Source organism: Solea solea, chromosome 16 (assembly GCF_958295425.1).
Source record: "Solea solea chromosome 16, fSolSol10.1, whole genome shotgun sequence".
NCBI classification, from domain to species: Eukaryota; Metazoa; Chordata; class Actinopteri; order Pleuronectiformes; family Soleidae; genus Solea; species Solea solea.
Genome location: NC_081149.1, coordinates 21,596,179 through 21,611,134, shown reverse-complemented (window position 1 = coordinate 21,611,134; position 14,956 = coordinate 21,596,179). Strand labels below are relative to the sequence as shown.

The window sequence follows — 14,956 nt, the reverse complement described above, 5'->3', positions numbered from 1 at the left end:
TTTTATTCATATCATAATTTATTCCAGATTGGTTTTCAAGGGAGACTAAGAAGTTACCCCAGAGATGATGAATAAATAAGTCTCCACCGTGAAGCCTGAGGAAAAACAGTGCTTTAAGCTCCATCTTAAAACTGCAGTGCTTAGATTTTAAATGTAGACGAACGTCCTTGTGATGTTAAAGCACTCACAGAACTCACAGAGCATCATCTCCATCATTAACATTTCATTTTTATCTAGTAAATATATGGATGGTCGAGACAGACAGGCTCCAATAATAAATAAGCTTTTTTTAATGTCTCATTCTTTTTCACTCCGGTCCAGTAATGAATGCAGCATTAATCAAGTCTGCAGGCAGAGAGAAAACACACTGAAGTGTGTGGAAATTAAACAGGGACTCAGAGAGTTGCAGCGAGGCTGTAGTATCAGAGCTGTGAGAGTGAAACACGACTGCATGACACTGCAGAATACAAAATCACATCCATCACCTCGGGAGACTCACTCAGCCTCGGTGGGACGGGACTTTATCGCTGCAGAGTGATCACGGCGAGCTCACTGCTACACTAAATAACCTCTCGCTTCTTTATTCAGCTCGTCTTCTCTAATCTTGTTTTGCTCATTCCTGCACTCAGACGCACAACATCCCTGTTTTTACTCTTTCACACTCTTCACTTTGTGTTTCAGTGCAGTGAGGATGCATCTAAATACAATAAAAGCAAAATGTCCATTTTTCTGATACATCGTCGTCCTTCCTCGTGCAATGCGATGATCATCACTCCAGGGCGAATATAGATATTTTAATTAAGAAATTAAAATAAGGCTCTAAAGTATGTGTCCTCACGGTGGTGCTGCTCAAATGAATGAGGGAAACTGGGGCGGAAGTTACTTGGCTGAAGAAGAGTGAGTTTACGGCAGGAGAAAACTACATTAAGAGATGCTCCATCCACGTTCAATACCTAGACTTCATGCACTTTGTTCTCTATGTTGTGAATACAAAGAGAAATCCTGCACTTTTAACTTCACGTCAGGCAGATATCGGGATGTATCTTGCACTATATTGATTATCAGAGAATCATTATTGGTATCATGCATACACGATACATGATACCAATAATATCACGATATCATGGTATCATGTATCATATCATATCATGAGTTAACCTGTAATTCCCTCCCCTAATTCATACCTCTAATGTACAGTCTTACATCAGTCTTAGTGAAAGCACTCATAGACATAATGCATTCCTTAACCTTATCTTATTGGAAGTAATTCAAGCATTTAAGACAAAACCAAGACTCAACCCTCAAAAAGCACCTTTAAATGTCCTCAGAAAGGGAAGACTTTATTTTTAATTTCATATATTTGCATATAAAAATGTGAACATAACAATGTAACAACAGAGCAAAAGGCCTAGAAGATAAACCAAAGTCCTTACTCTATCAAACAACTCTATCAGTGACTACATTATTAAGTACTTGGCATTAAGGAGGATGCACCTTTGTGCTCTAAATGAAGTGTTCATCTCCAAAGACCACCGGTCGACAGGGAGAGGGCAATCAGATTTCCATTTCTGTGCCACACACTCAGAGAACCACAAATACTTGTTAAGTTTCTCAATAAACAAAGTTCAGAGTCCAGAGGAACATGAGCAGAGAGGATTGAATCAGATTTTGACCTCGCAGTCTAATACACACACACACACACACTCATGTTACATATGTATTATGTTAGTGTGACTTTATTTTCCTCTATCAGTGCAGCTTCTACTGCCTTCAGCGTCATCCACCTGCTCTACCCTGACCCGTGTCACACGCTCTGATTTGCTGATATCCAATTAGTCTTTCCCTGTGAGCACAACGCGCCCCAATCTAATAAGTGTTCTCTCTTAATACCAACAGAAGCTTTAAAGCCCAGATTACCGCAGCTCCCTTTTTTTCAGTCTCACCCAACCTCACCCTCCCTCACCCCTGCTGCGCCTCACTTTTTACTGGTTCTCTCTGTATTTCAAGGACCTTCTTTTGTTGCTCTCTACACCCACTCGGAGCTTTTTGGCTCAACTACAATCACTCCGTGGGTAGTGGACGTCCCACAGTGTGAAGAGAGAGAGAGAGAGTCTTTTACTGCTTCTCAAGAGGATGAAAAAGCAAACGCTTCCCTTTCTCTCTCTTCCTGCAGGATTCAGAATATTATTTTTATTCACAGGCCTCATCAGCACAGTGCAGCTGGATCTCAGTATAGTCGAGGTTCAGATGTTTGCCACTGCAGCACAGACACCCGTTAAATGTTAGTAAAAGTGGATGGAATATGTGGTGTTCAGAAAAATGTTATATAAGGAGTTATCATTTGGAAAAAGAGCTACACTATGTGTAAAAAAAGATTGGCAACAACAATTAAACTAATGTGCATAATAGTCAGTGGAACAGTTTGGAGCTAAACAAGAGTAAAAATAGACTTTTCTAAAGGTGTTCTTAGAATTTGAATTGTATATAAAAGGGACAATTGCTTTATTGCTTTGTGAATGTACTGAAAAGGAAATAATAAGCAAAACCTTTTTCCTTGTTGTGTAACAAATGCTCTGAAATAGACTTTATATTCAACTTTATATTCAAAACAAGATAAAACAACATTAACAAGAGCAACGCAAATGACAAAAAGTGAACTATAACAGCAACAATAAAAAAGAAAAGTAAAGCAATAAAATAATTTTGATGGATCTGTTCACTCATTAAAAGACTTTAACCTCTTTCTCATCCTTAAACGGAGAGAACAGCCTGTTCGTTCCTGTGTTTGCTCATCACTCAACCGTCTTTGTCTCGTGTTTTCATAAAAAGTTGTTTTTCCACAGTTTGTGCGACGAGAACTCGATCTTTCATCGGCATGAGTTCACTTTCTCTCCGGCTGTTTGTTCTGCGGCAACTTTTCTGTCTATCACAGTGTCAAGTTACGCTATGATAAGATCTGATCCCTTAAAATAGAGTTTACAGTTACAATAAAAGGACACATGATGTGCAGTGAGGACAAAACATCAAACCTGTACTTTTATAATTACCAGGTACATATTAGATAATTAAAGGATACAGACATGTAACTGTAACTTATTACAATAATAGATCGAGGTGGATGTTATTATTATTATTTGACACAGATGCTCAAAAACAAGTTGAATATATTTTATGCTGTGCATATAAAATGAAAAAGTCATAAATGATTGGTGCAGGAAGAAGGGGACTTGTTGTTGTTCTTCTTCTTCTTCCCACTCTCATCATTTAAATGAATGATTTATCTAATCTTTTTATATCGTACGTACATGTTTCATGTTCAAAATAAAACAATCATCATACTGTGTTTGTCCAAAAACGTCAAAAGATTGACCAGGAGTGAAACTTTGAATGTGATCATTATTAAGACTTGGATGTTGTAACAAGTTAGTGTTTTAAATACACACTGTACTAAACACCAGCCCAGTCATTTAAGGTCTATAATAAATAATAATGATAATAATTATGTATAATTTGCAGCACTGTGGTTGCGTCATTCAATCTTTTGTGTGACATAAGGATTCATGCAAATGTTGCACCTGATATTCAAATGTCAGATTAAACCTTTAAAAAAAAACTTCTCTATATTTGTGAACCCTGCAATCCTGTGCTTTAATAATATTCTTCCCCTCTCACTGAGGTTGAAACCAGTCTCCCTCTGTGTCACATCAGTATGGCCGACACAAGAATGACTTCTTTTTTTATCCGAAGAGTAATTTTCTGAAACTTTTCAGAATTTTCTTATCTTTCTGACAAGTACTACATCACAGCCAAGGCCACGGATCAACACATGCTATTCAGTATTCTGTGCAACATTTCTTTTCCCTGTTTTACATTCAGACTTTGCCATAATGGCTGCCACCTTCCTCTCCACTGCTCACTGTTTTCATTCCTGTGCTGAAATGAAATATGGCATATTAATAATTGCACACCCACATACAGCACTTGCTGCTCTCGCCACCTCACTGCTTGAAAAATAACAGGATTTTCATGGCAGAGGAGCCTTTTGCTCTGACTCCTCTGTGAGAGGCTTTTGCCTTTGCTTGCGCCTCAAAAATCCCGGTTTTAGAGACTCGTCGTGGAGGAGAGAGTGTACGTCACTCTCATTGTGTAAGAGAGGAGGAGACGAGGAGAGGAGAGGAGGAGAGGAGTCACGGAGGAAGCTTGAGGATGTTGATGGATGAGACATTTGTGCCTTGACAAGGCAGAACATGAAGTGACATTCTTCTTTTCTGAATGGAGGGATGCAGCTTTGACCACCAGGGCCACGCGGTTAGTGCAGTGGTTAGTGCAGTTGCCTGTGCAGAAAAAAGAAGGGCTTTTCTGCATGGAGTTTGTAAGTTCTCCCAAAACATGCAGGGACGTCAAAACTCATTTAAGTTCAGGGGCCACATACAGCACAGTTTGATCTCAAGTGGGCCGGACCAGTAAAACAATAGCATAATAATAACCTATAAACAACAAGAACTCTGAATTTGTTTTCCCTTGTTTTACATTCAGTGAAGTATCTTTTTTTTTTTACAAAAAATAAGTGCAATTTCAACAATATTATGCTTAAGTTTACCCTTTACACAGGTGCATTACAACCTCACAGATCACAGGTATCTGCAAGTGAGAAATAAAGTATTTCACACTGTGATTAGATAGTGTGAAATAGTGTGAAAAAGTGACCAAATTCATCCTGCGGACCATATATTGTACACCCCTGCTCTAAACCAACAGTAGATGTATAAGTGAATGGTTGTTTGTCTCCATGTGTCCCTGTGATGGACTGGTGACCTGTCCAGGATGTGACTCCGCCTTTTAACCTAATGTCAGCTGGGATTGGAGATTGACACAAGTAATGAATGAATGAATGAATGAGCTCTAACCACCATTTTATTACAGTACATGTCCTAATGCATACCTCCCGTATTTATGTTTCAATTGATTTAAAACAAGAAATTTCCTCTGTAGTAAACTAAAAACAAATGCTCAGAGAAGCGAAATAAGCGATAAAAACAACAACAACAAGTGACAGTGTTCGGCAAAGGAGGAACACAAGGCTGAAAATAGCAGTTCCTGAAAATGTTTTTAGTGAAGTGCCCATGACGACACACGACGTAAGCCTGTGAAAAGAGATTCGGGTCAATTTATCCTTCTGAGAATCCTTATCAGTGTCCAATTAGCTGAGCACACTGGCTTCTTAGCGTCTTACATAATAACACTGGCACACAAAGGAAGATTCACTGCGTCGGTGGAGGGAAAACAGACAACCAGAGATCAAAAGGACAAATCATTTGGTAAATAATAATAATTAAAGTATGCTACTGTTTTACATGATTCTCTTGTGATTGTCATTTGAGTTTTTGAGTCGAGCCTCAGTTCAATATTTACTGTGTTATAGATATTAACAAGATCTTGTAACAGGAGGGTTGCCAGTTCAAGTCCCCCCAAGTCAAAAGAGCTGGTGTACCCTTGAGCAAGGTATCCGACCACCATTGTTCCACAGGTGCTGCTCAGTGGCCTCCTGCTGCTCGAAATTCAGATTTCAGAACTGGAATATTCATGACTTGCTATTTGCATTGTTACATTATTACACGTTGCAATGATAATTTGAAAGTTCGGAATTGTTCAGCCCGTAGACACAAGCTGATAAAACTACAGCACACGTTACTGAAAACTAACAACATTCTGCCGTCTCAATCTTTATGCTAATAAGTCAAAACGTCAGAGTCATGACTTCCACCAAAAAAAACTCTTTCTAAGCTAATTCAACAACAGAGAGTTAACAAGAGCGCTTTAAAATGGAAATGCACCGTACGGAGGGGGAAAATCCCATTAATCAAAGTGAAAGAAGAATGAATATATTTACTACAGGCAAATCCTAATATAAAGAAAGTCCAAGATTTGGGTTAAAACTGAAGGGATTTTCCACTTCAAAGCGTAAAGCAGCGTGGCAGATAGTCACGGAAATGCATAACATTTCTCCTCCAATGGGGAAAAATAATTAGTTGCATTTGAAGTGAATTCCCGTAAGCTGCGGCACAGAATTTCAATCGAAAGGGAGAAGAGAGTGAATTATGTAAAATACAAAGGAGGGGTCGTTTTAAAAATCCTTCCGTCCATCACCACTAGTGGGATGGAATGAGAGAATGAGGACACAGGGATGTTTGAATGGGTTCTGGTTCACTAAAAGCACCAAGGTCAGAACGGGGTGAATGGGATCCACACAGTTCTTGATGGTATGAAAGCCCGTTAAGTGTCATGTGAGAGGTTTTATCCATGATGGATCTCAACTTTGCCAACATTTTCCTCTCACCCACTTCCTTCATAAAGACCAACCTGACTCTTCTAACCAGTTTGTTGAGTCTTTTCCTCTCAATACACACACCACTGTGTAGAAAGCTGCCACCACAGTGTCATAGAGAGCTGAGATCCATTGACTTATCATACGTATGAGCAACTAAAGTCGTTACTGCTGTCAGTGACGCGAGTCAGCGAGTGCTAAGATGGGATCAAAGTGGGCCGTGCTGTATGTTCTCCGCTGTGCATGGGTCTCCGAACACGTTCCACAACTGTTGACACCAATACTCTGACAAGCAGACAGTCTGAGCTCTTTGACCCTGTTCATATGAGCCACAGATGTTATATTACATGTTGCAGGCATGTAGTTAACGCACACGTCTGTGGGAAAAGTATCCAGAAAGGTTAGCGTCACCATAAAGCACCAAAAGTTACAGATGCTGCTCGTGAATCTGCGTGAAACCAACGCTCATCATCAACAAGCATTGTTGCACATTCCTGTGCTCTGGAGGCGTGGCTTCGCAGGGAAGTCTGAAGAAAGGGGCTTGGACTTTTGACAGTTAATTAGACATGAACTTGAAATGACATTGTGAAAGTTTGAAAGGTGGCCGTTAAGAGTTTGCAGTTGCTGTCTTTGAAAAAGTCCCAGTGGTGAACATCAATGAAAACCTCATCTAGCACTTGGCCATGCATGATTTGACCGTGCAGGGAGTACAGCTATTTCAGTGCTGAGTGTAGAGAATAGCAAAAGCAAAAGAAGTGTTAAGAGACTAGAGGGTCCCAGACAAAAGGGATCAAGGTGTATATCGCACTGAAGCAAGCTAGTGGCAACAAACGTTCCTTTTCACAGGCTTTGGTGTCGTCATTGTCTGCTCGTGTCCTCCACAACATAACATCCCTGTCTTTTTTTTTATGACGCAAGTTCATTCAGAGTGGATCTAATGGCAAGCTGCCCTCTGCTGGACCCTGCTGTAATTACTTCAGATGGTCTGATGCGCTTCCATACTGCATATTTTGAAATGCTGCGTTCAGACCAAGCGTGAGTGTTTGCACCATTCCAGAAGTCAGCGTATTTTGGCCCTAAGAGAAGACGAAGAAGAAGAAGAAGTAACAGGCAATGCTTTTCGTCGCTTATGGTTTCACAACACCTTGCGGCGCCGGACACAACTTGGCGAGTTTCACCGTTTACTTTGGGAGCTCCGTATGGATTGATGGATGGATGGATGAGAACTGCATGACAAGCAGACAACACTCCTCTGCTGGGACAAAACACCTGTAGTTGGTAGAACTCTGGCCTGGCCTCCATACGAGCTGGTATGAGTCATGAGAAAGTATCGCTGGAAGCGGTTCTCGTCCATACGGAGCTCCCAAAGGAAACGGTGAAACTCGCCAAGTTGTGTGCGGCTCCAGATGGTGTTGTGGACTCACATTCGGCGGCGGTTTCTTCTCTGCAGACGTTCTCACAAGAGATAGAGTGCGTTCTCCTCCATTTAGAGGAAAAACTTCTTGAGTCTGGCCGCCAAGTTCGTGACGCCATCCGGAGAATCTCAACGCTGACTGGTCATCGCGATTCTTTGCCAAAGTTGGACATTTTCAACTTGAAAGTTGGAGCGATAGATGCAGTGTGCCGATTGCACAAATTGTGCATTGCCTTCAGGTAGGAGTTTGAACAGACATCCATATTTCAGATGAAAAGTGACAGCTCTAAAGAACTGACCAGACGTAGACTGAATGTCTAGTATGATTTCTTTCTCCAATTCTACAGACGGTTTGTGGTTTCCTATTTTCTGGAAATAGTCCAGACTGTTTTCCTCTCTCTTAATATATGAGAAGGTTTGTAATTTACACATTTAAATTTGACCTGGACACAGAGAGGGGATTCACTAAGAGACTACTGTGGTTTGGTTCTGTCGAGAGTCTTTTTGATGATTAAAAAAGAAAAGTGTGTGTTCCCAGGCTGAGAAAAGCCATGACTGGTTTCTTTTTGTGGTATTTAAGCAAACCTCCATATATCACATCGATCACACACACTGTATGCAGCACTGTATAGGATGTCTCTCAATGCAGTGCAGTAAGCTTGGATGTAAAAATGGGGGAGGGGGAGGGTATGGTTCCCCTTGAACACACACACACACACACACACAGAGGAATTCCTATGGTTCATGAAAGGACATGGTTGTGTGTTGAAATCATACTTAAATGTTTACATAAGTCTGACACGCTGTAAAATGTTGCCCGTGAATCATCGTGAGCACATTCCACTCACTGAACTCCTCAGTGCTATCTTTCTGGCCTTAGTGGCTACATACAGTATGCTAAGCTAATCATAGTATTGCTGTATTAGTGTGTGTTGTTCACACACAGAACAAGGGTGGGCTCTGACATACTGACCTCCTGTACAGTGCAGAGAGTCGACTCTGTGATGTTCTGTGATCTGTTCTCACTTTGATCTGAGGAGTGGTTGGTGGTCCAGGTGTGTAACTTTTAACAGGGTTTATTCACAGAAATCGAAAGAATGACTGTGCTGCTGTATACACACACATGCTCCCTCAGTCAGGTCTGATAGCTCTGCATACAAATAATGTTATTTTGCTTTTGTGGACAAAAACCAAACAGAATAGGCAGAATAAGAACTTCAACAACAACTAAAATCACCAAATGTTTTGCACTGCTACTTTAAGCAAGAGCCACACAGAGACTGCCATCTTCACACTACTGCCATGTTTCTATGGAAGCCCAACTGGACAAACAAGGAGCTGAAAGAATGTATTGACTAACACAGTTTTAGAAGTCGGGCTTTATCTACAACAGTAGTTAAAACAAAGGAAAGGAAAGGAAGGAAAGGAAAGGAAGGAAAGGGAAGGAAAGGAAAGGAAAGAAAGGATATTTATTGTCACTAACCCTAACCCACAACATTACAAGATCAGATGGAGGGTTGATCAGCACATCGTCAAATTTGCTGCTCATTATATTCTCAATGAACTGATTTGTTGTTTGGCCAATAAAATGTCAGAAAAGTATGTAAAATATAGATTTATGTTTCCCCACATTTTAAAAAAAGATGTCCACAAACCAAATATATTCAGGTTCCTGTTGTAGGTGAAAATATTCACATTAAAGAAGCTGAAATCAAAGTTGTTATTGTTTTTTTAAAAAAAGAAAAGAAGAATAATCACTTATCAAAATTGGTAGTTGATTATTTATTAAGTGCATTATGATAACCAATGGAAAGTTAAATCAAGACTGAGCGATAGTGGATATGACCTAGTAAAAAGGCCTGGGGCTCACTGAGTGTTGAGTGTGTGTTGCTGATAATGAGGCTGTTCCTTCTGATCTCAGGCCTACATACTGTTAAAGAGGCTTAGTCTCTGTCCTGGCCTCCTTTAGGAGCAGGCAGCTGGACTGGATTCTCCTGCCCTCAAAGCCTCAGCATATCCCTGTATCAGAGCTGACTGACAACAATCCCAAATCTGTGGAATAAAATAACGATTGACTTTGGCAAATGAAATGAAGGTTGTCAGTTTTTTAAAGGCCGTCATCAGTCTTCAATGTCAGGATTATTGGAAAAGTACAAATAAATCTCACTTATTGGCCTCTGCCTCCATTTTCAGTTGAATAATCAACTGGAGGAGAAGTTGAATCATTAAACTTGACGACATAATACAGACATTAACGATGTTTAATAAGAGTATTTACCATTGTTTACCATTAACCTGATTTAGCGGCACAGAGGTTAATCCATGACGTGGATTTCAGGGAGATAATGAGCTGCTAATTCTATTTTAAATGTGTAGCCATGCTTGAAGAAAAGGCTCAGAGGACTCCACTACTTTACCTCTCAAATGTATTGGATAGATTGCCATGAAATTTCCTTCATGTTTCCCACAGATTGAACTCTACTGACTTAGATTCTCTGTTTTTCTTCTCAGGTGCCAGAAGCAGGTTAGCGTCTGTGTTACATTCAAGGCAGACAAAAAGATCTGTTTCATTTCGATCAATATCTCTGGCATTTCTTATCCAAACAATGTTTCCCAAGTCAAGTTACCCAGACATTAGTTATGCAATTAACATTTACAGACAGAAGAGTTGCTCTGTTCCCAAGCTGCTGCTGCTGCTGTTACACACAAATGTCAGGTCTGATAGTTTTGCATGACAGAGCCTGTTTTCAGATGAAGGACACAGCTAGAGTCGCCAACTTCCTGATAAGAAAATATATTCTCCTTCTTTTAGGTTGAATATTTTCCTCCTCTGAAGAGCAGCTCAGATGTAAGTCTGATCTGTCGCTTTCCTCGTGACATTTAAAAACGATGAAAATGATTACGTGCACAGACCCCGGGAGGCAATTAAGTCCTGTTGGCTTTTCGACTAATGTGACTAATGTTCCTCAGTTTAATGACTGGTCCTATCACACTGTGGCTACAGCTCACTCACAGCCAAACAATTAAATCCATGCTGTGACACGCAGAATCACAAAATCAGCACATCATTAACTCTACATTAGAGCAAATGTGACATGTGCTTGAAGCTGTAAGTGACAGCAGGTTGATGATGTTTGAGGCTACAGATGCAACATAATCCAATTCTATCATTCTGTCTCTTGTTCTGTCTCTCTTCACATCCTTTATGCTGTTTGATGTGTCATTTAGTTTAGATGACGACACATGCATCTCACAGCATCACAGGAACTTGGTTTTTTGACCCAGAAGCAAATAAAAGCATTTAAAAAAAAAAAATGTTTTAGAAATGTTATGTAACGACTCTAATCCCAAACATCCCACATCTGATATTACTATCTATAATAGTAATATTATGATAATGTGGTTGTTTTTAATCTGGATTGAATTATACTGCGGTTCTTTTCTATAATACAAATAACATTGACCACAGTCAACATGCCGCGTGGGAGAACAGCATCTCACATGGACGTGAAACGCGAGCGGCAGCTCGTCTCCTCATGGCAGACGTGTGCTGAGGTTTAAAGGGATAATCCCAATAAAAGCCTTCCAGACTGATCTCTGACTGACAAGGTCTGCGTGGTGCGTTCTCACTGTGACGGGTACGGGGAGGGCAGTGATGGATGCAGTGATGGGAACAGGGAGAGTTCAGTGACGGGTTGGGGCGGAGGGGAGGTGTGGTCTGGCTGACCCTTACTGGTGATCATGTGACTAGATTAGAGACGAAGATATAAAAGCAGAGCATAGACGACACAGCGTCACAAACTCAGGAAGAGAACAGACGCTCGGATCGAGCAGAGCAGAGCGATCGGCGGTGGCCTCTTGGGATACCTGTGACAACAGGTGAGAACCAACTCTACTGATGCGTCAAGCTGCTAATACACAGACGTGTTCACCATGGTAACCATGGCTCACACTGGAGTTACAGGAGTAATTTGCTCAAGTGAGTCATGGCTGCAGGGAACTTTGACACAGATGACTTTACTGAGATGTTTGTGCACTGGTGACTAAACCTTTAAAATGCAACATGGAACACATGAACGACTAAGACACAACAAAAATATGTTTTAAATCTATGATTAGAAATTGACCAGACTTGTGCAACTGTATTCTTACCACGAGACATCAGTGGAGACTTAAAAGGGAGATCAGGAGTGTGTGTGTTTCCTAATTCCCACTGCAAAGAGGATTGACTTTAGGAGCAACAGTCACAGCAGCAGATGGTTAATAACGTGTCGGGGCGGATTCTCTGCTGCACACATCTCTGAACATGACAGTGAACCCTGTCTGTGCATCTGTATGTCTGTTCATCCACAGGGAGTCTAGATCTGTGTAGTTGGGCCATCTGGTTGCGTCAATCCAGGGTGTTTCCGGCCTTTGTTGATCTATAATTCACTGGATTAAGCGTAACAAGTCAGAGGGAGAGCTGGGTTTGACAAAGGTGTCGCACGTCAGCAGTTGAATGGACAACTGAGCTCAAGAAGCTACAGACAAAGTTAGAGGTTTATAACAGAGGCTTGTTTTTAATTGAACTTGGCAGGAAGGATCATGACTCCACTGAGAATCTGAGCGGGATTAGCGCTAATCTGGCCGCCGAAAATAATCTGCATAATCTCCACTGATTGGCCTTGGGAAATGGAAGGAAATAGGATTAGCAGAGGGCAGCAGAGAGAGAGAGAGAGAGAGAGAGAGAGAGAGAGAGAGAGAGAGAGGAAGAGAGAGAGAGAGAGAACAAAATCAGATGAAGGCACAGGAGGCAACTGAATGTGTCCAATCCAGTTTTAGTGAGAGGGCTCTTTGAAAAACAACGCTGGACGGCCAAAGTGCTGTAGAGTAACATTAAAATCCATAAAAGATAATAATACATATGAAGTTGTTAACAAATAAATGACAATTAAGTTAAAAAAAAAAAAGAGACAACTTTAACATCATGTTTTACTGAAGAAGATCTGAAACTAGTGAATGAGACTATTAATTCCACAGGAAAATGTTAACTGAGGTCCATTTGCAACCAGCAATGTTGCCCCCTGGTGGCTACTCAGTATATGCTTACTTCCTTCTTAGCTTCATCTGGAAAACAAGACTACATATATGTATATATATATATATATATATATATATATATATATATATATATATATATATATATATATATATATATAGATATGGACATGGGAGGAAATGTGTTGACAGTATTATGGACTAACTTCAAGCGTGCGAGAGAAACCTGACTGATGACACACGTGACGACATGCGCGCTCAAAGACGTTCCTCTGTGTTTCAGAGATTCTGAGCAGCAATGAACGCCAGCCCCCCTGCAGGAAGTGCCCTCGCCCCTGGCGCGGCAGCTGGCCCCACCACCCCCAAGAAGGGGCCGCCCAAGTTCAAGCAGAGGCAGACTCGCACATTCAAGAGCAAGGCCCCTAAACCGGGGCAAAAGGGGTAAGAAAAAAAAGCTAAAAAACAACTGTTCCACTCATGGGTATAATATTTGCGTTAGAACTCGATCACATGTGTTGATAAACTTGGACCTGGGTGTTTCTGACGTCTCTGTTTGATCTCCCCCAGCTTCGGTGACGACATCCCCGGCATGGAGGGTCTCGGCACAGACATTACAGTGGTTTGCCCATGGGAAGCCTTTGTGGCGACATGGAGCTCAGCGACTTGGCCAAATACGGAATCATTTAAAGCTGCTGCTGCCTCCTGCCTTCCCTCTCCTCCTCGCTTCATCCTGCCTTCTCTCCCCACCTCAGCTGGGCACGTCGTGATAAGGCTGCCGCCATCCCATAATGTCCTCTCGTCTATCTACCTCACGCTTTTCTCCACTGAGTGCACGGAGAGCCTAATTATGTTCTTTTTATATGATTATTATTATTATTATTGTTATTATTATTATATGATACTGATGACAGTATGTATACTTGAAATGAGAAGACGAGAAACTTCCCCTTCATCCACATACATTTGTTTGTCCCTCCCCTCTCGCCCTCTAACCCTTCCCCCTCAAGGCAATGTACGCAAGCAAAACAGTTAATACTAGCCTGTATTTGCTTAAAGCTGTCTATTTAAATGTAAATATTTTTGCATTAAGCTTTTTACCTCACCTATTTTTTTTTACTCCCTTCCCTTGTTTCCTTTTTTGCATTTGCATTGTATTTACTCCTCCTTGTGCACACGGTTACTGTCAACACCAAGGGCTGCAAGGAGAAAGTGCCACGCGGTGTCACGGTGGAAACCGCACGGCACTTTTAACATAATCACAGAGAAGGAACCCCCTTTCATCCCGCTCTCCCCCGTCTCCCCCGAACCTGCGCCCCCTCCTTAGAGAAAATCTAAGCGTATGCTGCATGTTTTGTGTCGCGTTCACACTAACACAGGAAATGTCCTAAAATCTGTCTATTTTTTAGTAATCCTGCTTTCTGTCTTTTTTTCCCCCTTCAAACACAAATAAAAGTGAATTCAACAATGATATCAAGAACCTCACATTCATTTTCCAGCAGTCTACTGAATGAAAATGATCATATCAGATCCTTAGGCTCTTCAACCAGAGCAGAGCTTTCAAACTTCAGGGGTTGGAGGACAACATTATATTTAGATATGGTTGTCCCTATTATCAATGAATAATTATAATCTCAATATTGAACAAAAAAATAATCGTCATGTTTGACATTAATATGAAGCCATTTCTATATAAATATACAAAATACCATGTAAATACAACAAACTGAGGATTTCTAAATCTGACGTGATTATAAAACGTTGGGGGCCCACGGACACCGGGGAACTTTGTAATCCACTGTCAACGCTTTAATCCTGAGAAAGCACAGATTAGACGATCCAGTCAAGACCCACGAACACACACATTCGGGATTTCACAGAAATGTGTGTGATTTAACTGTGACTTCAGCCAAAAGCCAATAAACTGTGGATGAAGTCATGGCTGAGAAGACGGAATTAACTTATACAACTTAAGGTTCTAAAGAACGCTCTCATTGGTTATTGCAGCGTTCTCGTCACGTCCCAATCGCTCTTCAGTCGTAATTTACCATTTGAAATCAGGAAGAATCTAACGCTTCCAATGACCTTAAAATCACGTCTGTTAATCCCTCACACTACAGGGTCATTTGGCCAGATAATCTGTTCAAATCAACACATTTCATATCATGTTCTATCGAAGAAGA

At 41.0% G+C, this 14,956-nt stretch overlaps 1 protein-coding gene across 1 annotated transcript; it reads left to right on the top strand.

Annotated features, from left to right (window-relative positions):
• The first annotated feature begins 11,528 nt into the window (after positions 1-11,528).
• Positions 11,529-13,463, top strand: pde6hb (phosphodiesterase 6H, cGMP-specific, cone, gamma, paralog b). Its single transcript, XM_058653478.1, is given in 4 exon segments — positions 11,529-11,618; positions 13,060-13,217; positions 13,344-13,416; positions 13,419-13,463. Coding segments are annotated over 3 exon segments (261 nt in total). The 5' UTR covers positions 11,529-11,618; positions 13,060-13,074.
• The last annotated feature ends 1,493 nt before the right edge of the window (positions 13,464-14,956 follow it).